Source organism: Megalobrama amblycephala, linkage group LG14 (assembly GCF_018812025.1).
Source record: "Megalobrama amblycephala isolate DHTTF-2021 linkage group LG14, ASM1881202v1, whole genome shotgun sequence".
Classification (NCBI taxonomy): Eukaryota; Metazoa; Chordata; class Actinopteri; order Cypriniformes; family Xenocyprididae; genus Megalobrama; species Megalobrama amblycephala.
Window position 1 is genome coordinate 20,391,780 of NC_063057.1, and position 25,508 is coordinate 20,417,287.

General features: G+C 37.3%; 1 protein-coding gene across 1 annotated transcript in view; it reads right to left on the reverse strand.

Moving 5' to 3' along the window:
- The window catches only part of LOC125246445 (thyrotropin-releasing hormone-degrading ectoenzyme-like), a 166,174-nt gene that overhangs the window by 11,766 nt on the left and 128,900 nt on the right, over window positions 1-25,508 (reverse strand). The window contains exons 13-16 of the mRNA XM_048157387.1: window positions 17,069-17,216; window positions 15,026-15,123; window positions 14,708-14,815; window positions 8,157-8,324 (exon numbers count right to left, since the gene is read on the reverse strand). Of these exons, the coding sequence (XP_048013344.1) occupies window positions 8,157-8,324; window positions 14,708-14,815; window positions 15,026-15,123; window positions 17,069-17,216 (522 nt within the window). The remainder of the gene's footprint in view (window positions 1-8,156; window positions 8,325-14,707; window positions 14,816-15,025; window positions 15,124-17,068; window positions 17,217-25,508) is intronic.

A 25,508-nucleotide genomic window follows, 5' to 3' on the forward strand; every position in this document is an offset into this window, starting at 1 on the left:
CTACATCGCTAATTATGGGCGGGGACTTTAATGAGGCTCCTGACTTATGTTATGATAGATTTCCTCCAAAATATAGCACTACCACTGTTAACAAAATAATTAGTGATATATGTTCCAGTCTCTCGTTGGTAGATATTCATAGATTATTACATAATGACTTTTCCTCTTCCTTTACTTGGTTCAAATCTGATTTGACACAAAAATCACGTATTGATTTTTGGCTAATATCTGATAGTCTGATTTCTTCTGTTAAATCATGTTCTATTTCCAGTGCACCTTTAACTGATCACTCGGGTATTGAGTTAGAAATTTCTGACCTTAACTGTAACTCATTTAGGAAACCAGGGTACTGGAAATTAAATACCTCTTTATTACACAATTCTAATTATTGTTTGGGTATTAAAGGCATAATTGATTCTTTTAAAAAAAATACTAATATTTCTCATACCTTAAATTGGGAATTGTTTAAATATGAGTGTCGAAAGTTTTCCATAAAATTTAGTAAAGATCTTCTAAAATCAAAAGGATTACAATTTGAATCTATATTAAAAGAAATTAACCATATTACTTGTCTTGCCAATCCAAATGATTCAGAGAAGGAACGTTTATACCTATTAAGAGAAAAACTAGACACCTTCTATATAGAAAAGGCTAAAGGGGCCTTCATTAGATCTAGGGCCAAATGGCTAGAAGCCGGAGAAAAAAACGCTTCATACTTTTTCAATTTGGAAAAAAAACGAGCCGAACTTAAAAAAATTTCCTCTTTATATATTGATGACACTATTATATCAGATGACAAAATAATCTCAAAATTTGTTTCAGACTTTTACCAAAAACTATATACATCATCATTTAACCCTGATTTAAGCGATATATTTTTTAACAAGATACAACCTTTCACCCCTTGTATAAGTATAGATAGTAAAAACCTTTGTGAGGAGGAAATGTCATTGAAAGAATTGGATGATATCATTAAAAAAACACTTTTTAACAAAAGCCCAGGACCCGATGGTTTACCTTTTGAGTTTTACAGAGTTTTTTGGGAAGATATTAGAGAGTTTATTTTGAATGTGTTCAATGAGTGTGCAGTAAATGGGGAACTTACAGAATCTATGAAACAGGGAGTAATTACACTAATTCCAAAACCTAATAAAGACATTTTGCACTTAGACAACTGGCGCCCAATCACACTCCTTAACTCGGATTACAAATTATTAGCATCTCTATTTGCCAGCAGATTAAAACCTTGTTTGGAGGAAATCATATATGTCACACAGTCTGGATTTATGAAGGGAAGAAGTATTTCAAATAACATTAGATTGGTGTTAGACATTTTAGATTACTCAGATTTAGTAAACAAGGAAGCTCTTATTTTGTTTTTAGATTTTTGTAAGGCTTTCGATACCGTTGAGCACAATTTCATGTATCAGGCCCTTAATCACTTTGGTTTTGGCCCAACCTTTACAAATATGATGCACACATTCTATAATAATATTTCAAGTAGTGTTTCTTTATCTGGTGGTACGTCTTCTCGTTTTGTTATCCGAAGAGGCATTAGACAGGGATGCCCTATTTCCCCGTTTTTATTTTTATTAGCAGCTGAAACATTAAATCTTTACACTCTGCATTGCTCCCAAGTTAGAGGTATTGAGATAGGAGATTTCACTTTAACTATAAGTCATCTTGCTGATGACACTTGTTTATTTTTGAAAAACAAAGATCAGGTCCCTGTGATTCCTGGAGGCACTCAAATTATTCTCTGATGCCTCAGGTCTCTCTGTGAATCAATCTAAGAGTGAGATTATGGCTGTACACCAACTAGAAGACTCATGTATATCTGGAATACAGGTTAAACAGGTAGTTAGATACTTGGGTATTGTAATTAGTAAATCAGCCTCAGAGAGAATCACAGAGAATTTTTCGCAGAGATTACAAAAAACAAGAAATATTTTTAACTGTTTGGCTCCAAAGAAATTTATCTATTCAAGGTCGTGTATTGATCTCCAAGGCTGAAGGGATCTCCAGACTTGTATATCCTGCATTGTCTCTTTATGTAGATTCCAAAATGTGTGCCGCAGTTGATAAAATTTTATTTCAATTTATCTGGAGAGGCAAGACGGAGTATATTAAAAGGAAAACTATAATCAGAAGTTCATCAGAAGGAGGACTAAATGTTTTAGATTTTGACACTATCAATAATATATTTAAAATTAACTGGATCAAGCACTGTCTTTGTGATAACAACTTTCCATGGTTCTTTATTCCCAATTTAATTTTCAAAGAATGTGGTGGTCTTAATTTTCTACTTACCTGTGATTTTAAATGTACTAAACTCCCAATTAAGTTGTCCAATTTTCACAAACAAGTTTTGAATGCCTGGAAATTAATCTACAAACATAATTTCTCTCCCCATTCCTGTGTAATTTGGAACAACCAATATATATTATTCAAAAACAAAACAATTTTTTGGAATGACTGGTTTAACAAAGGCTTAATTTTTGTTACAGATTTAATAAATCAGTCAGGTGACTTATATAATTATAATGACTTAGTTAATTATCTTGGGACAAATATATCTTTTAAAGAATATTTAAAACTCATTCATTGTATCTCACCAAAACTACTCTATCTTATAAAAAACGAAAAGATGTATAATCCTGTAATTGGTTCTCTTCCTGCTCTGACTGTTGAGGGCCTTTCCATTAGGGATAAAAAATTTAATAATATGTATATCAGAAAAATATTAATCAAAGAAAAAAGTGTTTCACCTAAGGCAATGGTGAGGTGGAAACAGGATTATCACTCCCTTGTTTTTCAGAATTTGTGGTCAGATATAAATAAATTTGTAATTCCTAACAAAGTCAAAGAAACTCACTTTAAAATAATAAATAGATATTATCCATGTAACAATTTTATTAGTAAATTTAAAGAAGGGTTTTCGCCACTATGCAGTTTTTGTGAAGAAGAAACTGAAACAATTGTACACTTATTTTTCAATTGTAATTATACAAAAATATTTTGGTCCCAAGTTTCTATTTTTCTTTTTGACTTATTTTACAAGTTTGTCACTATAACTGATGTAATGGTCTTGTTTATGGATTGTGATACTGGTTTATTGGAAATGGATAATATAGTTAAACTTCTTATTCTATTAGGAAAATATCATATACATAAAGCAAAATGTATATCGACTGTACCAAATAGTAGACTATTTTCCACTGATTTGAAGATTTTTTATGACTCTCTAACATCAATACAGAACAATCGAAAAGCTGTTAAGACATCTAAACTGTTGAAAAGGATACTTAATGTAATAGAAACATGATTGATTTGTGATATAACATACAGAATTTTGATTTGTTTTATATATTCAAATGTTTTTGTATTCCCCTACTGTTGTTTCAATTAAAAAAAAAAAAAAAAAAAAATGTCTTCTAGAGCTCGCTAACCATGACTTTTACATCCAGATAAACACTTTTCAAGACAATAAATACACGATTGAGACGATGAATGCATGTATTGCCTCTGAATTTGAGTCTGAATAGCGCTGGCTCCGTGGCGTGGCCGCATTAGCGGATAATGAGCTGAATCACGGACTTCTGACATGGCTCTCTTTGTTACATAAACACAGAAGGTTTGTTTTCGATTTGACTTACATGATTTAAAACCTGACATCTTAACGTTTTTTTAGACATAAGTTTAATTTTTCTGTGATTAGTATTCACTAAGTTACAGTTCATTTTCTGAGAACTATCAGATTGGACTTTGTTCAGAGGGAGAGGAGAAATCACTCATCATGTTAGTTTTCTTTATTTTACAAAAAGCACAACATTGTGTTTTTACTCTGAGTGTATACAAATAAAAGAAGATATTCTATAGTTTCAATTGATATATTACTTATGTCTCTGTGACAAAAAATGACGGAGTATTTTAAGTCTGTTTTGCTGCAATGTGAAAAAAAAACCTGCAAAATGCGCCGGCGCGTTTTCAGACCTCAGAGTGTTAATACTAGTCTGTGATTTACAACATGCTTGTTGTAACAGATTGCTGCCACTAGGGGTGTAAGCTTCCCCCAATAGGAGAGAGAAGAGAAAATAAATAAATAAATAAAAATAAAATAATAATAATTTTATATTAGGCAATTGGTGTATGCTTCCCCGACTAGATTGCTGCTAACGGTGTAAGCATATATGATATATAAAAATCGCTAACTAAATGCGCTACAACATGCTTGTTGTATCAGATTTGCTGCTACGGGTGTAAGCTTCCCCCATTTATTTATAAAAAAAAAAAAAAAAAAAAAAAAAAATTCAGGTAACTGCATTTTGAGGAAAAATGGCATTCAGATTTTCGCACTCAGTTCGTGTTGGGGGATATCAGCATATAGTTTGTTTTGGGGGTTTATTGCTGCTCTCCCTGCTCTTATCCATGCTAGGCTGCATGGATGCGCAGGGAGTTCTTGCCCAGAACAGAACCATACCGCCAATACAAACTCTATGCATTATCTATCATATTTGACGATAGTGGTCCTGACAGAAATCTAGCGTTAGCGTCAGTTCTGGCAGGTCACGTCAGTCAAGCTTGCATCAGCTGACTCCCAGGTTACTTGCGTCTACCTATAGGAATACGACGCCTATTACGGCATCTACATTTAAGCTCCTCAGTATTATGAGCAGCTATTGCATTTCTCAGGAGCAAATTACCCTCCTCCATCCCCAGCTCCTCCTCTCTTCAGTCAGGATTGGCCTTATTATTTCCCCTGAATCAGACTAATTCTCGAAAAATATGTATGTTAAATCATGACATTTAATGATATCTGCATGTTGGTCCTGTTCTGTTTACCCTGGGGGGTTTATTGCTGCTCTCCCTGCTCTTATCCATGCTAGGCTGCATGGATGCGCAGGGAGTTCTTGCCCAGAACAGAACCATACCGCCAATACAAACTCTATGCATTATCTATCATATTTGACGATAGTGGTCCTGACAGAAATCCTGTTACCTGCACACTGACCAGAGATGCTAAACACCTTTATTTCATGGGAATTCATTAATAAGATGGAAGAAAAAAAGAAGTGTACAGCACCAGATATGAAAACTGTTAAAAACTCTCAGAGGACAGTCAAGAGCTACAGTTTCAGTTACAGGTTCTTCACACATCAGTGTGGTTATCACATCATGCTAATGCCATATATTGTAGCACTAGGTGCCAGTTTCTAATTAGCATGTGAGTGTTGCTAGCGCCAGTGCTTTTCTAACAATGATGTCTGGCACTTTCACCACCACATCACTACTGCTGCTTTCACCCCACATCATTGTTGTGTTGTGAGGAAAAAGGTTTCTTGGCCTTTTCTATGCACATTTCTAGAAAAGTTAAGATAGTCAAATATTCCAAGATGTGTTTTAGAAGATGGTTAGCCATTTTAACCAGATCCAAACTACCAGCCAGGATGTTTAACAGATCTAACCACATTGACCTTTGCCTCATTGACTGCTAGTCCAGCTGATCAACCACCTTAACAAGCTTCAACCAGCTAATGGCCATAAATTATCTGCCTCAGTCACCTAGAAACCAGAAAAACAAACAAACAAACAAAAACCTATCATCACAAAGTGATTTGGCCAGTCAGGAACAAGAGCAGAGGATAGTCAAGTCCGATTCAAGACCACATGCTTCTCACTCCATGACAAGCCCAAGACAATGAAGATGTGGTTTCCATGGTTTTGGTCCTTGAGTCCAAGGCCATACTTTTATTGGTCCGAGTCTGAGTCCAAGACCATGGATTCAGGAGCATGTGGACTCAGTCTTGACAAACTCGAACTCAAACTTGACCCTCTTCTGATCTTAATTTTGATTCAACATAACCCTCTTCCGATCTCGGTCTTGACTGGAACTTGAATGAGCTGGTCAGAATCTACAACACTGTCAGTAACTTCCACTAAAGTTAGAAGGAAGTGTGCATTATATTCACAGCTTCAATGTCAGCCCTAAGTTTTCAGGGATTGGACAATGAAACAGAAACCTTATTTTAGACCACAATAATTTGTTAGTATGGTGTAGGGCCTCCTGTTGTGTCCAATACAGCATAAATTCTTTTTGGGAATGACAGATACAAGTCCTGCACAATGACCAGAGGGTTTTTGAGCCATACTTCTTGCAGAACAGAGACAGAATCACAAGTCTTGGTGTGTGTATTGGTAGCACCCCCTTTAGGGTACAATGTTTGAAGTATTGGGTGCTGTGGTTTGGTAGTCCTTGGCAGTGACACACTGATCTAGCACAAGTAGCAGGCCTAGGGAATGCCCTGATATTGCAGCCCAAACCATCGCTGATCATGCTTCACACTGGGCATGCAACAGTCCTGGTGTTTTGGGGCTTCTCCACACTGTAACTTCCACGGATAAGGGAAAGACAGTAAAGGTGGACTCATCAGAGAACAATACATGTTTTATATTTTCCACAGCTCATCCACTGCTGGCACCATTGAAACCAATGTTTGGCATTGGCATGAGTGACCAAAGGTTTGGCTATAGCAGCCCGACCATGAATATTGAACCCATGGAGCTCCCGACAAACGGTTTTGGTGGAAATAGGAGAGCTGAGGTGCATGTTTTACTCTGCAGTGAATTGGGCAGTTGTTATTTATGTTTGTTTTTTATACAATCCAGGTCAGTAACAGGACATTCCAATCAAAATGCGTGTTCATTTAAATGCAACGTGTGGACTTTTTACCCCATTTGTACTATTTCAATTTAGCTAAACTCATTTTTTATTAACGACTACACCCACCTCATCCCTAAACCTACCCTTAGTGATTTATAGTGCATATACACTATCGAACCCACGATCGCATGATCACATGATTGCATATTGTTATATATTGCAATGCTCTGCCAATTGAGCTACACAAAACCCGAAATATGACGCAGATAAAAGGGAACAATGCATTAAAATGAAAGTGTCATGTTGTCAATAGGGGTGCGACTTTAGCAAATGCTCCTATGGGTCGTATTTCATGAATTAAAATGAAAGTGTCCTGTTGTCGATAGGGGCGCAACTTTAGTAAACGTTCCTATGGGTCGTATTTCAGGGAAGTGACAAACGACCTATATAGGCGTATTGGTTGGAGAACATGTTGCATTTCATTCAGTCAACATCAGAAGCAAGGTGGCCTTCAAGAGTTTATAGAGGAGTGCTGGCGGTTCCTGCAGAGGATTTTGTATTCATGGTTAAGGTGCCTGACTTTCAGTTGTTATATCAAGGTGTATTGTGTATGACATATGAGTCATGGATCACTGAGAGCTTGAAAGACTCATTGATTTTACCTTCAAGGAAGGCAATTACCAGTATACAAAAAAATGAAAAGTTTCCTTGCTGACTGTAATATGATGAATAGTATCTTACTTAATATGAAGATGAAGATGTTTGGATGTAGTGCATATAAATGTGTGCTTGCTAAGCACAGTGCTATTTATCTTCTTCCTCTGGCGAGGCAAACCACATCCCTCTCAACAGACTCACACTGAAGATTCCCACAGGAATGAACCTGTTGAGTGCTGAACACTCACAGCAGAGAGGGGTTATGGTGGGTCTCTTTATTTGGGCAAGTTTCTTTCTCTCAGTGCATCTATAAAACAACGACCAAATGCAACTCAATAAATGGAGATGTCAAACACGCAGTGAATCCTGAGGGAATTGCTTCAGAATATGTGTGGGCTGTGAGATTCTCGTCTGGCCTGGACAGGGTGTAATCCGTCACCGTCCTCATCCTGCTATTGAATTGGGAGAGGATTTAAGGCACCATGGAGAATTGTGGGAAAAGCTCCTATGGCAGTCATTGTTTTTACTGCCCTGTCAGAGGAGTGAGTGCAGCTCTGCTGGTGTGAGCGACATGATGTGGTGGAAAGGATTGAATCGGATTACTTCATGAGGTACAGCAACTATGAAGTGAGTTATAGTCAGAGGAGTGCCATACATGGTCCAGAGACTTCAGGATACTTCTTGCTATCAATAGAATAGTAATTTGGAAGAATTGTTTTAGATGCTAAACCTTTCAGCTGAAACTGATTGATCAATGTGTTATGCTACAGTAACAAGGTATTTGACTTTCTTTGCCTCATCATGTCATTGTCAATGAAGGGAAAGAGTGTTGATTGACCTGTTGAGCAGGAAGATGTTGCCACTGCAGGTCAAGGCCTCCAGAAGAACCTTCTTCTCAGAGATGGCTGTAGAGGAGTGAAACTTCATCCAGATAAACTCCCACACGTCCTCATCCATCAGAGACACGCCTGTGCAGTACACAATGTCCCGCACATTAGGTGGAATCCTGTGGGACAGAAGATTGACCGAAACATTTGAATGAATACACAAGCTGAAATTACATTTTCCTGAAGAGAGTTTTTTGTTGTTTTGTTTTGTTTTTTACAGCAGATTCCTCAGAGTTGTTTAAAGATAACAAGTCAACATTTCACCTCCAGAAGAATCAACTAAAAACAGTGTGAATGTATTTCTGCATGTTTTATTTTTTATGCTTATGTGAGAAGTTTAGCTTTGTTTTGCCATTTCTGTCTACTGTCTAAATGTCTATTGTTCAAGTGGCCTTCTGATGTCTGCAATCATTTTGAATCACTTTGAACATTGTCAAAATGTTATAATAACACCAAGCTGATCTAATTTGAGAGCTTAAAACAAAATCTTTTTTAAAGTCATAAAAATTTGACCCAAATCATCACAGCAGGCCTCCCAAAGTGAGGCACAGTGCAATATATATAGACTAGTGATATGCGGGTCATAAGTAAGAGTTCTCAATGGACCCAGGATATCATCTGATTATAAATCTCAGAAAAGAATAACAGTGTACAGTAGAGCAACACAGAGAGAAAAGTATCTCAGGCTGTGAGGCGATGCATGTAATATTCGAATAGGAAGAAGAAATAACATTAAACCTCTAGAGGAACTGCGGCGAAATGGTGACTGAACTTTTGATTTGCTCAAACAAAGCGCAATAAAGACCTGCTGATTCTGGATGAGCCGTCAGAGCCTCTGGGAGTTTTCAATGTAGCAATACAGAGAATGGCGCATCCAGTAAGATATAAAATCACGTCACATCCAATTGAAGCATATAGACTGAAATTTTAGCATTTCTTGTTTATGACTGCCACTGACAGGAAGTCTGAGTGAATTCTGAAACACAGTTAAAGAAAAATATTGGTGATATTCCGTTAGCTGCCGTTATATCTGAAAAATTCATGAGTTTTATAAGGTATTTTCAGAATGAAAATGGTAGAGAACACAAGCCATAAATCCAATTTTTACCACTGATATTATATAACCTGAATATAAAGGTTTGATTTGCTCTAATATCTGGCTGTGTGCAGGCAACACATTTATAATATTCTGTAAAGATTCTATCTGTGAGATGATTTTGTTATTGAAACAATGCACAATGTGTAAGCATTTATTCTTTTAAACCAAGACTAAAACTGCTCTAAAAACAGTTTAGCTTCAGCAGTTTCCCTCTAAAGAGATATCTGACATTAATTTCAGCCCTGTTTTCTTTCAGTCCGTGGTATCTTGTTTTTAATCAATTAAGCACACAAGGAGGTTTTGTCAGTGTTTGTCTTTGGCTGTACAGTGATCTGAAACCTTTCTTTGCAGCTCATAAACACTGCTGGGTCATTCCTGTGACATTATCATCACCTAAACCATAAAAAAGACATAAAGGTCAAACACATTATTTTATGAGCTGCTCATCCCTGAATATCAAACTAAACATATTATTTTTAATATCCCAGCAGGACTAGAGGTCATTTTTTTAAGAAAGGACAATGAAGGACACATCTGGCAGATCCAAACGTCTGCTGTCAGGTCAGAGCAAAATGGCACAATTTGAAAGACAATTAAGAACAGGAAAGTAGTCAAAATTCTAATAGTATCAGACAAAAAGTATTAAAAAGATGTTAAAAGAGCATAATAAACAGTCAAAAAGAAAGGCAGCAACTCTAGCAGATGCATTTCAGAAATATTTTCTTTCCATCTGCTGACTGTGACAGTCGTACGTGAGAAACTAAAGCATTTTAGGTACACTTTCATGAGCTCTGTCAACAAAATAAACTAACCTGTCCACATGATGATACGTTTAGCAGGAGGGATTGTGTTCAGAATAGAGACTTCCTGTCTGTTCAGACATGATCAGAAACCTCACACTGGACTCCACGGGGTAATAATTACAGAGCCACTGCTGGAGCAATTGAGCCGTTTCAGGGCAAAAGAGTGGAAAATCTTTGACTGAGCCGGTCAAACACTGGCTGAATCCAGCTGTGTGTGTATTTTTCACATGTTGAAAGCAAGAATATAGGCAAAAAAGCTTTAAACAGAGCAACCCGCTGCTATCGGAGAAGCTCAAGTCATGTTAGAGACCTCAACAAGTCATTAAAAGCACATTATGTTAAGCCAAAGTCAATATGTGACACATTACATGTGTAATAAAGCATATGTGTGTGTATTTAAGGTCTCTATCTGTCAATTTTATGGCACAATTTTGAAGCCAGCAAACAAATATCCGATGTGTTTGAGGTTGCCAACGTGTGATGAACTGTGTGTGTGGTCTTTCATGTGTTTGACGGCATACGGCCAACTGTTTGGCTCAAAGACAAAAATATTTTCCTAAAAACTTGGCAAACACAATATCTTGTGCAGGGTAAGACAATTTTTTCAGACACACAAACACACACACACACACACACACACACACACACACACACACACACACACACACACACGCACACACACACACACACACACACACTCACAATCCTGTTTATTCTCCATTATGGTCATTAGTGCCTGCCAGCGGCTTGGTGTGTTTGACAGTGTGATACTGCATACATGCAATGTGAACATTGCTGTGGGCAGCAGGGAAAACAAATTAGATGAACAAATGTGTGTTTCCATGGACACTTGGAATAGAGCGCCTACTGTATGAGTGTTGGCAGGGCTTAACATACTAAACAATAACCAGCCTTTTTTTGTTGTTTGTTTGTTTGTTACAATATTTGTATGATTTTAGCAATAAAATGGCAGTAATTATAATAAATCTGTTGTGAATGTGTATCATTAACCACACCTAGTCATATACAAAAGATCAGTAATCATGTTAGTTATTACACTGATTTTATGTCCAACAATCCTTATAAATTTGTATTTTAATATTGTTGAGATTTAAGTGAGTTGTTAACTCAAAATTAAAAGGAGTGAGGACTAAAAGTGTGTTTGTGCGTGTTTTTGTGACATATCAGGACACAAATTTGTACAATGACATGGGTATGACATGGGTATTACAAGGAGAGGGTGACTTATGAGGACATTACTCCATGTCCCCATTTTTCAAAAGGCTTATAAATCATACAGAATGAGTTTTTTGAGAAAGTATGAAAAATGTGCACAGTTTCCTGTGATGGGTAGGTTTAGGTGTAGGGTTGGTGTAAGGCGATAAAAAATACGGTTTGTACAGTATAAAAACCATTACGCCTGTGGAATGTCCCCACAGTTCACAAAAACAAACCTGTGTGTGTGTGTGTTGTAGTGGCTGGGCCAATCAGTCAGACAATTATTCATTATATTTAATGAATAATCAGCAAACCGCCTCTCCCAACAACAAAACTCTGCCAAAGTGTCTGTGACAAGCCACCAAAAAGGCAGAACAGCACGCCAGCGAGATAAAAAAAAAAATTGTCGAAGGCACAGACCATTGGAAAGACTCATAAGGCCCATAAAAAAGGACTTCTTTCCATTAATTCATAGGCAAACCTTCTATGAATGAACATGCATATTTCCAAGACACTGTGTGTATGATTACTGTATAGTATTATTTTGTATTGTATACTGTTTTATGCATGCTTTATGATTGAACCACTAGTTAATGTAACCTCACCTGTACCGTGTTTGGTATCTGTGAATTTCTCTTTTAATTATCTGAATGATCATTTATATGTTAATACCTATGCAGCATAATAATATTATAATAATGTTTAATAAATGTTTGCAATTACATATGCAAAACACCTTGCTGGAAGACAAAGGGTCATAAACTTTCCCTCCGAAAGTTTAAGTTACCATTGGCTCACTGACCCCCTGGAGGTGTGACCTCTGTGGAAGTTAAAGGGCACCCTTTCTCTTCTGCTCTTTTCTCTTCCTTCTTCTTCTTCTGGTTGCTGTTCGTGTGAAAAGACTGAGAACATCCAGTCCGAACATGGGACCTTTCCAACAGTGTGCATCCAGAGGGGCCTCAAGTTACAACTATTGTAACTTCCTCAACAATGTTTGAGTCAGGCTAATATCACAAGTTCATCATCAATTCTTCATTCAGTGTGCAAGACATTGATTGCAACTTCAACACCATCGACTTACTGAACCATCAAGACTTTCTCCTGAGACTGCATGCGGATGCTTGTTCAATGGCTTAGGCATTGCAATTATCGTACATTTAACTAGCTAAACAGAGGTTTAGTATAAGCTGTAGACCCTTTGTTAACAATGTGCTTTTAAATAAGAAACTGATGGTTCTGTTCAAATGGTTAAATGACTCTTTTCTATAGCTTGCCTGTATTCAGCCTGATTCTAGTTCAGATTCATTCACTTTCGCTTTCCATTTTACCCTTGTATGCGTGATTGTGTGTATGTGTTTGTTTAGATTAGTTATGTGTTCATGATTGAGTTAAATAAAATTTTTGTGCACATTCAGCACATCCTGATTTCGCAGAGTTAGATGCTTTCCTGGGTCAACATATTTTGTTGATACTGGAACAACATTCCTGTCTGAAAATTTAGTCCTAACTATATAAACCCTAAATCTAACCCTACCCATAAGTTCCCTAAAATCAGAGGGAAATGATAAGTGAATAGCAATGAGCCTGATTGTAAGCCTAAACTTGACATAAACTATAAACTTGTTCCTCAAATCTGATTGATTGATTGCAATGTTGTTCCAGAATCAAAGATGTTGATCCAGGAACATGTTGCACTTGGCAAAATCAGGTTCTGCGCACATTTATGCGAGTTTGATTCTGGTCACTGCTTGTAAATCAACGTTACTGGTAAACCCTATGTTGTGGAGACAAAAAATGTCCCCACAAGGATGGTAATACCATAAACTATTGACCTTAGTATATATTTTTGGTCCCCATGAGGAAAACAGCTTATAAATCATACAGAATGATGTTTTCTGAAAATGTAAAAATGCATAATGATTTCATTGAAGGAAAAGAACTGAAAGTGGGGGGAAAATCAGATTATGAAATAAATGTTTTTCTCCAAAACATTTTGGCCACAATTATTGGCACCCCTAGAATATTTTATGAGTAAAATATCTCTGAAGTATATTCCCATTCATATTTACATTTTTTTTTTAGCACACCAGGGTGATCATGAACATGAAATTGTCCTACCGAGACTTCCTGTTCCACAGGAGTATAAACATGAGGAAACTCAAAGGCCAAATTTCCTTAATCATTCATCACAATGAGTAAAACCAAAGAATATAGTTCTGATGTGCAGCAAAAGATTGTTGAGCTTCACAAAATAGAAAGTGTAAAAAAAATAGCTAAAGCATTGAAAATCCCCATTTCCACCATCAGGGCAATAATTGAGAAGTTCCAATCAACTAAAGATGTTACAAATCTGCCTGGAAGAGGACGTGTGTCTAAATCGTCCTAATGCGCGGTGAGGAGGAAATTTAGAGTGGCCAAAGACTCTCCAAGGATCACAGTTGGAGAATTGCAGAGATTAGTTGAGTCTTGAAGTCTCAGAAAGCCTAAAAATAAAATATCAAACAGCACCTACATCCCCATAAGTTGTTCGGGTGGGTTTCAAGAAAAATCCTCTGCTCTCATCCAGAAACAATCTCCAGCATATTCAGTTGTCAGACAAGACTGGAACTTCAAACGGGACCGGCTTCTGTGGTCAGATGAAACTAAAAAAAGAGCTTTTTGGCAGCAAACCCACCAGATGGGTTTGGTGCACACATGGATAAAAAGTACCCCATTCCCACGGTTAAATATACTGCTGGATCAGAAAAATGTTGTGGGCCTATTTTTCTACTGGAGGTCTTGGACATCTTGTTCAGATACATGGTATCATGGATTCTATCAAATACCAACAGATAAAAATTCTAAACCTGACCGCTTCTGCTAGAAATCCAATAATGGGCCGTGGTTGGATCTTCCATCAGGACAATGATCCAAAACAAACATCAAAACCAACACAAAAATGATTCACTGAGCACAAAATGAAGCTTCTGCCATGACCATCCCAGTTCCCTGACCTGAACCCTAAAGAAAATGAGTGAAGTGAACTGAAGAGAAGAAGCACCAACATGGAGCTGGAATCTGATTCTGCATGAAGGAATGGTCTCTGATCTCTTTTCAGGTGTTCTCCAAACTCATCAGGCATTATAGAAGAAGAGTGAGAGTTGTTATCTTGGCAAAAGGAGGTTGCAAAAATTATTGAATAAAAGGGTGCTAATAAGTTAGACTTTTGCTAATTTTATGAATTAAAGATCAAAAGGATAAACAATGCAGATTTATTTTTACAGTCATCTTTGATCATATTTACCAAGGGTGCCAATAATTCTGACCACCACTGTATCTATGGAAAGTCACCTTAAAATATGGAAACCAGTGTGTGTGTGTGTCACTCTGTAAATTTGCTCACCTGTTCTTGTTGCTGGAAATCCAGTCTGAAATGAGAGACACAGCTTGGCGGTGACAGTGTTTGCTTCCAAAACTGCAGGCCAGCATGATCACCTCTCTTTGTAGCTCTCTGAGGAGGAAAGAGGGAAGTACAGCAGCAGGAAGTTAAAGATGGAGGAAGGGGAAAATGAAAAATTAAATACATGTCTACTGAGGTCATTCCCATCTCTGGGGTGGAAAATATCTGGCTTACACTTTGCAACTCATTGTCCTTACTTAGACGACATATAAGTGTATAACTGTAATATATAATTCAAGAAAGATGAAATTCAAGACTCACTCGGCCTGATAAGCCGCCTGCATGAAGGAGCCGTCAGGGGAAGTGGTTGGCCAGCCCAACTTGTGATACTTTGGTTCCACCTGTCTTAGAACATAGTCCTGATGAACAAAACAAAAGCAAAACAAAACAAAGAAAATCATTAAAGCAAAACAAAACAACAAAAAGCAAAACAAAAACAATAAAACAAAGTAAAGCAAAACCAAACAAAAGTGCAAAACAAAACAAGAGGCAGAGTCATGGTTGCTAAGTTCAGACCAGGATTTACATTTCTCTTGAAATAACAGTATGTAGTACTCGTACTTGTACTTTGTAAATGTATAAAGCTCACTCCCAACTACATCCAGACCATTTATGAAAACTAAGCAGCAAAAATGGGTCATTTAGAAATGTTTAAGATTTTATGAATGAGCTTTCAGCTTTAATACAGTGGAATATTTACATATGTAACTGTCTGATCAAATAATTATACAAGATTTGACTAACAGAAGCTGCTGCCTTGTTTAAAGGGAATGAGAGATCGAATCTGAATATATTGTGTTGTTTTGTATTGATTTTAAACCCTATAGGTCCCCAAAAGGTGGCTATATCCAAAATCCTTGTCCTTGTGGGGATATTTTTTGATAAATCATACTTTTTGAAAAGGTAAAAATGCAGAAAGTTTTCTGTGATGGGTAGGTTTAGAGTTAGGGCATAGAATATACAGTTTTTACAGTATAAAAATCATTACGTCTATGGAATGTGCCCATAAAACATGGAAACCCAAAGAGTGTGTGTGTGCTTTGACTCGCCATACGGTTGAGGGAAATGTCACAGCAGGTAATGGCATGGCTAATTTAGCATGACTGCTCTCCTTCATGCCCTCTTACTGAGACGAGTGAATGATCGCAATTAGACCCTGCTATGCGCGATTCAATTCTTAACACACACTTACACTGAGAAAAGCACATAAACACTGGTGCAGCAGTAGAGGACATTGTTTTCCATATTGCGGTGGACCATACAGCTGATCAGGTGTGTCTGTCAAGCTTTTACTACAAAAACTGAGTGATGTGTTATTGTTTGGCAATTAGTTATGCAACACACACACACACACAGGTTTGGATTTACGGTTGAGACACCTGGTCACATGATTTGAAGGCACCTGACTAATTTGCTCCAGCTGTTTCCTGTCTTGCATTACATGCTAAACATCTGCTCTATCTCACAGTAAACACAATAAAGGAGAGTTACAGAGAGAAGATGCTATTAAATTCATCACACACTCAATGCTGACACTAAATGGTCGTCCATTACAGAGGAGGGGCAGAAATGACTCATGCGCACTGAGGGATTGTGGGTAGGCGTGTGAGTGCTATTCTGAATAACAAAGTGATACATTTATATGAATGCAGGTGGACACGTAAAACAGAAGCCGGAGAAACAGAGAGACTGACAACTTACACTGTCATGTTAGGCTGTGTTCAGAATTAAATACTAGCATACTGCACACTGAACAGTAAACACTGCATACTATTTATAAATACAAAAAAAGAATGGTTATATAATGCATATTCTGTAAAAATGATTAGCATTTCTCAGAGATAAAAGCAGATAAAAATGACAGTTGATATTGTGCAGGTTTCATTCTTCACACTGGAAATTGGAGATTGAGTCAAGTGCATTGCATTGTGGGAAACACTATTTCACATAGTGTGCCCTCATTATATATACATGTAGGTCATCTGGTAATTCCACACATGCAGAAAATTTGCATACTCATCACAACATGCATACTGTTTACTGCAGAAATTGCATAAGTAGTATGGTAGTATGCTATTCTGAACATAGCCAATAAATCACAACCAATGCTGGAGATTTCACTGTTTTTCGTATGTACGAGACACATTGTGTCTGGAAACATTGTGAACTGTTGTTTTGTATGAGCATCAGAGGAAGTCTGAAGTTCGATCTGTCGAGTCATCTGAGACTTGCTGCTAGATATCATCTGTGTCTTTCTTATTGCACTAGTCAAGGTTAAAATACAACAGACAACAAAAGACTCACGCTGAACAGGCTGTGGTCTTCAGTGCGGTCCAGGAGTTTGTCCAGCTGGTAAAGAGCTCGACTAGCAGCGTGCCAGGGCAAAAACTCAGTCTCCTGAGACAAATATGAGATCATCTGCAGGGGGACGTTTTGGGGCAAATACCCCGCTCTAGAGAGAAGAAAGAGTGGAAGAGGATAACAGCACATTTTAAGCATATTTCCCTTCGGTAGACACATCGTTATCATTTGATTACAAACAGTTCATTTTGTTCATCATCATTCGTTTAGAATAACTGCCAGGCATTGTGCTCTGCGTGGGGAGTCATAATGCGCTGTAAGAAACAAAAAAAAACAGCTTCTCCTGTACGGCTACATTCGTGTTCAATTTGCATAAATCCATAAAACATAAGATCTCTTCTAAAACACAGACATGAGCATTAACAGCACATATCCACTGTCATTTAGAGGAGCTCATCAAATCCCAGATGTATTTCAGCAGGACCTTGGGCTCTAGTCAAATGAGACTGTGTTTCTAGGCCACACATCGGTGCTTCTCCATTTATTTTTGTTCCATGTTCTCTACCAACTTTCCCTTCAATCTTTTTAGAAACTCCCACAACTTTCCCATGAGAGCGGAAACAAAGAAAAATGGCCGATATCCTTAGAGCAAAAACACTAGAGAGACTTTACAAATCAGCAAATGCTTTGTTTTTTGCTGTAAGGCTCAGAATAAGAACACTTTAGCAACCACATAACAACGTTCTGGAAACCCAAGCATCATAGCAGTGAGTTTTACACAACACTGTAAACCTGAATAAGTAGGCAAAACTCAAAAAAATTATAGTAATCAGTTGCCTCAAAATTTTTAAGTTAAGAAATGCAAAGTTTAAGTAAGCAGAACTGGCAGATTTTTATTTTGTATTCATACATTTTAATTGTTCTTAAAGGATTAGTTCACTTTCAAATTAAAATTTCTTGATAATTTACTCACCCTCATGTCATCCAAGATGTCCATGTCCTTCTTTCTTCAGTCGAAAAGAAATTAAGGTTTTTGATGAAAACATTCCAGGATTTTTCTCCTTATAGTGGACTTCAATGGCCTCCAGACAGTTGAAGGTCAAAATTACAGTTTCAGTGCAGCTTCAAAACGTTCTACATGATCCCCGACGAGAAATAAGGGTCTTATCTAGAGAAACCATCACTCATTTTCTAAAAAAAATTTAAAAAATGTATACATTTTTACCATAAATGCTCACCTTGAACTAGCTCTCTTCTTCTTCTCTATTAGAATTCCGGCAGTGTAGACACTACTAAGTGTATTACTGCCCTCCACAGGTCAAAGTTTGAACTAATTGTTATATACTTGCACTAGCATATTGTATATGACAATTTAGTTCAAACTTTGACCGTTTGGAGGCCATTCACTATATGGAGAAAAATCCTGGAATGTTTTCATCAAAACCCTTAATTTCTTTTCGACTTCTTGGATGACTTGGGGGTGAGTAAATTATCAGGAAATTTTAATTTGAAAGTGAACTAATCCTTTAACTTGAAATGTTTGAGTACACTAATTCATACATTTAACTTAAAATTATAATGTAATCTCAATGTGATTACATTTTATTAATGTAAACATAGCTAGCTATAACAAGTTAGTTCTGAAAATGCTAACTTGCTAATTTGCTAACATGTTAACAATAGTATAGCATAGTATAGTATAGTTAACAATAGTAACATGGTATAGCACTTGCGGAATTAGCAATATAAAGCATTTAACATACTTGCTCTCCAACCAAGCTGCATGCACCTCTTGTAATGATGGTAACTCTCTAAAAACCCACATTAATCTCCCACTTAACATTAATTTTGAACAAAAACATTATATAACACTTAATTTTAGCATTTACTCTCCCTTATGAGTGCCATAGGCATTGCATGCTTGGGAATAGAAATCCCAGTCCAGTTTCAGTTAAACTTAAGTTAGTCTAAATAATAATTAAAAAAAAGTTAATAAAACTGAAAACACTGAAACAGTTCAGTTTACTTAAAATATATCAGTTCTGTGAACTTGAAAGAAAAAGAAAGTGCTAAATACTCATAAAAGTTAATTTGACTGAACTACTTTGTTTAATTTAAGTTTGTCCAACTCAAACCAATTAATAATTTTAAGTGTTAGGGTTTACAGTGAAGCAAGCACCACTCAGAAAAAGTAAAATCTAGTTGAGATCATATTTATGTTCCAGCTTAAAGGCTTTACTCTGACTCATAACGCTGGAAATTAATCTTCATTTCTCATAATTTCATGCAGGGCACATAAGCGCTCCGAATCAGAGGTCAGGCGAAAAAGGAAGTGATCAGACTTGAAAACGGACTCATTAAATTCCAGAGGACAGATTCACCCAACACACATTTAATTGGGACATTAATCACAGTTACTCACAGACACCCACTGTTACCCAAGGAGGTTTTTAACATTTCCAGAAAAACTGATTTGCATTAACATTAGCAGGAGACAATTGAGGATGTTAAGAATTAGAAACTATTTCAACATCTCCATGGTGAAGTAGCAAATGCATTTAGGATATCAAGCAACGGTAAATTAATACTGTTTAACTGAGAAGACTTTTAGCTCAAAGTGTTCAAAGAGGTTTGTGTCTAATTAAGATCAGGAACTATGTTTATCTTCCGTTGAACAGCCTGTTAATATATTGTAAAAGGAAGGAGACTCATCAAATATGATATTAATGTAATATCTTTGCTCTGTAATATTTAAAAGCATCCAAAATATTCATAAAATGAGTAAAAGCTAAAATGTTAAAGTCAGGAATAATTGACATTTAGTGCAAACCCAAATCTGAGTAGCTGTTAACCTCGGGCATGCATTAATTTCCGATTATTGAGCAGTTTTAAGGGAACAAAATTTAGTTTTTACAATGATTAACAGATGTGTATGTGGCATTGATTGTATCCAAGGTGTCGTTAACCAGTTTCAAGCATTAAACCGTGGTCTAATGAGCAATAATTGTATTTAAACAAACAGTTAATCAGTCTATAATGATGCCAAGGCACTTGAAACACTCATCGGCTGTTATTCTTTCACACTGATTACATGAAAATATTCAATGTATATTCTCAGGATTTATGCAGTTTTGAGTCAAGATCTTCACATTAATTACATTGCATGTGCATTAATTATGTTGTGTTTCCAATTTAGCTTCAGTGCTTAAAGACATAGTAGAACAAGATATTAAAGTGTGTATAAAATATTAAAGTATATTAAGTGTGGTTCTTCTTCAGAGGGAAAATAAGGAATTTAAAAACATTGCTTCATAATACTGTCATTTATATTTAGAGACACTTCCATTATTACCACATTCCGACAGCAGCGACTGGAAAAAGGCCATTTAGTTGATCCTTTCCATAAAATACTTCCTTTTTCTATTATTCAGGAGAAATATTCATTAAAAATAAAAGAAAACAGCATGACCATAAAAATATCATGAGGCACTGACGTTTTCCCTACTGTTGGCAAGCACAGTAGTGAATGAGCTGATCACTCTCATGATTTTGGGATGTGAAAACACACACACACACACAAATGACACTGAAATAACATAACAGTCTCAGAAATAAATCATTGACTTCTAAATTGGCCTGTAATTGTAGCTCATTTAGACGGAGCTTGAGCAGAGCATTTCAAGCAGGAGTCAAATGAAAGCTCACTCTGTAAAAAAAAATATTGTGTCAAAGGAAAAGAATATGGAAAAGTAACCAAAATAGTCTCCTGGCATTGTTCTTTAAATCTTTCTCCCTGTTGTGTGAGATTGTGTTGTATGACAGAAACGTTGACAGGTGTTGTGATGTTTCACAAGTGCCACAAACAAAACAACCTTCTGTCTTTATGGCAACAACATGTTAATGATGCTAATGTTGGGTTAGGAACAGATCAGCGTTTCTAAGGAAGTTCAAAACGCTGTGTGTAGCTGGTGATCACAGTAATGACTGTTAACAGCAACTGTTAATTGCTTAAAAATTTACTGAAGCAGATACAGAAAACTGGGGCCGTATTCACAAAACATCTTAAGGCTAAATGTAGTTCCTAAGTTGCTGATTTAGGAGAAACTTTTAAAAAATAATGGGCATGTCAGTCCTCCTTTTAGGACTCCTAAATGTTTGCACTAATAGTGTTTCACAAAGCATTTTAGCACTAAAACCAGCTGCTAAATCTGTGAAAAGTTAGGGGTAGTCAAGAGGACTCCTACTGTAAGTCACTAAGACCTGGGGCCCTATTTTAACGATCTAAACGCAAAGTGTAAAGCGCACGGCGCAGGTGCACTCAGGGCGTGTCCAAATCCACTTTTGCTATTTTAACGACGGAAAAACGGTCCGTGCGCCGGGGCGCATTTTTGAAATGGGTTGTCCCTATTCTCTAAATGAGTAATGGACGTAACGTTCAATAAACCAATCAGAGTGTCATCTCCCATTCCCTTTAAGAGCAAGATGCGCTCGCGCCATGGCGGATTGCTATTTACATGGCGTACACGCGATGAGTCAGTTAATATATATGTGTGTGTATTGGCACGATTGTTCAATTAATTCGCCAATTTCGTTCATCATTATAAGTAGTAATAGGCTGAATTGAAAATAGGTAGCCTAATTCTAATACACGCAATGACTATTCATCATTACATTTTTATATTTATGTAGCCTACACAATAATATTCTTTTACACTGTAATCCTTTTATTTTTAATATTTGGCATGTTTGTGTGATGCGCATCCCTGTGTGTAATAAGCAAAGTCAACGCGCACTGTGGACGCGCCCAGAGGCGCAGTTTCTACCAACGCGCTCTAACAAAAAAAACATTGCCCCATTGACTTTAGACTTTAGACCAGGTTTGAGTTGTTCTATGGCGCAGTCTATTTTCAGCTCCTTAAAATAGCAATGCGCGTGCAATGCGCCTGAACACACCTCTTTTTTAGACCAGCACGCCCATGGGCGCACTAACTGGCGCAAATGCATTTACTAATTTAAGGACGTGGCGCTGAACGGGAAAACGCGAACGGTGCCGGACTCAAATTAGCAAACACACGTTGCGCTGCGCCTTGCGTCGCATTGCGCCGGGTGTATTATAGGGCCCCAAATCACAAACAATCCTAAACTGGCTGTTGCTGGCAATCTGCCTCAGCAATCTGCACAAAGACACTGTATGCATTGAGGCAATAGGTGATCCTTGGGTGCTGACCCTTTTTTTTTTTTTTTCAAAAATGCAATAAATATTTTGATTTACAGTGGGTACGGAAAGTATTCAGACCCCCTTAAATGTTTCACTCTTTGTTATATTGCAGCCATTTGCTAAAATCATTTGCTAAAATCATTTGCTAGAATCATCAAGTTCATTTTTTTCCTCATTAATGTACACACAGCACCCCATATTGACAGAAAAACACAGAATTGTTGACATTTTTGCAGATTTATTAAAAAAGAAAAACTGAAATATCACATGGTCCTAAGTATTCAGACCCTTTGCTGTGACACTCATATATTTAACTCAGGAGCTGTCCATTTCTTCTGATCATCCTTGAGATGGTTCTACACCTTCATTTGACTCCAGCTGTGTTTGATTATCCTGATTGGACTTGATTAGGAAAGCCACACACCTGTCTATATAAGACCTTACAGCTCACAGTGCATGTCAGAGCAAATGAGAATCATGAGGTCAAAGCAGAGCCGGCCCAAGGCATAAGCGGACTAAGCGGCTGCTTAGGGCCCCCGTAGCCACCAGGGGGCCCCCAAGAGCATATGAAATGACAGCTTGATCAATTTCAGTTCTAGTGCCTCCGTCCCAATAATACTGTACAACTCGACGTACATTCATATCACATTAGGGTTGCACAATGCATCGTTTTAGCATCGATATTGCGATGTGCGTATCCACGATAGTCATATCAAAGGAATTGCAATGATTAACCAAAGTTACACGTGTTTAGGTCCTGTCACACGGAGCCGCGCAGACGCACATGAACACCGAATTGCTTTCAGACCAGTTCCGCATATTTGTGTTTGAACGGACATATACACGCAGAATTATGTCAAAATGTCCTTGTAAACACAGTTTCTTATGGCTTAGGTAATGCAAACAAAGAAAACGGATGTGTCTTAAAGTCACAGCAGGCTTGCTGCTTTCTGTTTCATGAATGTTAACAAACAACAAAATACAAAGAGAAAATTTGCTTTAACAGATTAATTATATTCAATTCATACAGTGAAGACTATGCAGTGTTATTTTACATTTGATTATTCATTTTCTGAATCTGAATACTTACCTGAAAAATATAAAACACTCATTTATGTCATTTAAATCACCCCAATCGTTCTAGAATTATTCTTTCCAAATAGAGCTATTCAAGTAATCTGTTAAATTTATTTCATATCGCAACATATATTGCAGAAAAACAAAAATCACAATGTCAGTTTTTTCCAATACCGTGCAGCCCTACATCACATGTTAACGCAGCAATAGAGTTACACTCACGGGACACTGCACTTATTCACAGTCACAAAAGTTCATTATTTGCATATGCTTTAAAGCCTTGCCGGTTAAACATTTCATTCATATGCTGTTCTGACATGCGCTTTTTCTAAGAGCAGAAACTTGAAGCGCATGCACACTAAAAGCCTGGCAAACAGCGCCCGATTACGTCTGATTGCGCTAATATTGTCAAATACTCACTAGGTTTACATAAACACAGTTGGTTATGTCTAAAGTAATCATTTGAGAAAAAATGAATGTGTCTTTTTGTTACATGCGTGCAGGTCCAGGCTTGTCCTTAAAGGGATAGTTCACCCAAAAAATGAAAAATTATTATTTACTCTTTCTCATGTTGTTCCAAACCTGTATTAACTTCTTTCTTCTGCTGAACATTTTGAAGAATGTGGGTAACCAAACAGTTGTTGGTCCCCATTGACTTAATAGAAAAAATACACTATAGAAGTCAATGAGGACCAGCAACTGTTTAGTTACCCACATTCTTCAAAATAACTTTTATGTTCAACAGAAGAAAGAAACTCATTCAGGTTTAAAACAACCTGAGAGTGAGGAAATGACAGAATTTTCATTTTTGGGTGAACTATTCCTTTAATGTTAATACATTTATTATTGTTATCTTGTTACAGATCCACCTGATCTGTTCATTTTATGTCTTTATTTAAGTATGTGATTTAATATTGTGCGTTTTGTAAATTAACATTTATTTTTTATATAATAAGATACTGTTTATCTTAAGTTATTCTAACGAGGGGCCCCCAAATAAAATTCTGCTTAGGGCCCAAAAAAGTCTTGGGCCGGCCCTGGGTCAAAGGAACTGCCTGAAGAGCTCAGAGACAGAACTGTGGCAAGGCACAGATCTGGCCAAGGTTACAAAAAAATGTCTGCTGCACTTAAGGTTCCTAAGAGCACAGTGGCCTCCATAATCCTTAAATGGAAGACGTTTGGGACGACCAGAACCCTTCCTATAGCTGAACTGAGCTATCGGGGGAGAAGAGCCTTGGTGAGAGAGGTAAAGAAGAACCCAAAGATCACTGTGGCTGAGCTCCAGAGATGCAGTCGGGAGATGGGAGAAAGTTGTAGAAAGTCAACCATCACTGCAGCCCTCCACCAGTCTGGGCTTTATGGCAGAGTGGCCCGACGGAAGCCTCTCCTCAGTGCAAGACACATGAAAACCCGCATGGAGTTTGCCAAGATGGTGAGAAATAAGATTCTCTGGTCTGATGAGACCAAGATAGAACTTTTTGGCCTTAATTCTAAGCGGTATGTGTGGAGAAAACAGGCACTGCTCATCACCTGTCCAATACAGTCCCAACAGTGAAGCATGGTGGTGGCAGCACCAGGGATATCCTGGACGAAAACCTTCTCCAGAGTGCTCAAGACCTCAGACTGGGCCGAAGGTTTACCTTCCAACAAGACAATGACCCTAAGCACACAGCTAAAATAACGAAGGAGTGGCTTCACAACAACTCTGTGACTGTTCTTGAATGGCCCAGCCAGAGCCCTGACTTAAACCCAATTGAGCATCTCTGGAGAGACCTAAAAATGGCTGTCCACCAACGTTTACCATCCAACCTGACAGAACTGGAGAGGATCTGCAAGGAGGAATGGCAGAGGATCCCCAAATCCAGGTGTGAAAAACCTGTTGCATCTTTCCCAAAAAGACTCATGGCTGTATTAGATCAAAAGGGTGCTTCTACTAAATACTGAGCAAAGGGTCTGAATACTTAGGACCATGTGATATTTCAGTTTTTCTTTTTTAATAAATCTGCAAAAATGTCAATAATTCTGTGTTTTTCTGTCAATATGGGGTGCTGTGTGTACATTTATCTGAAAAAAAAAATGAACTTAAATGATTTTAGCAAATGGCTGCAATATAACAAAGAGTGAGAAATTTAAGGGGGTCTGAATACT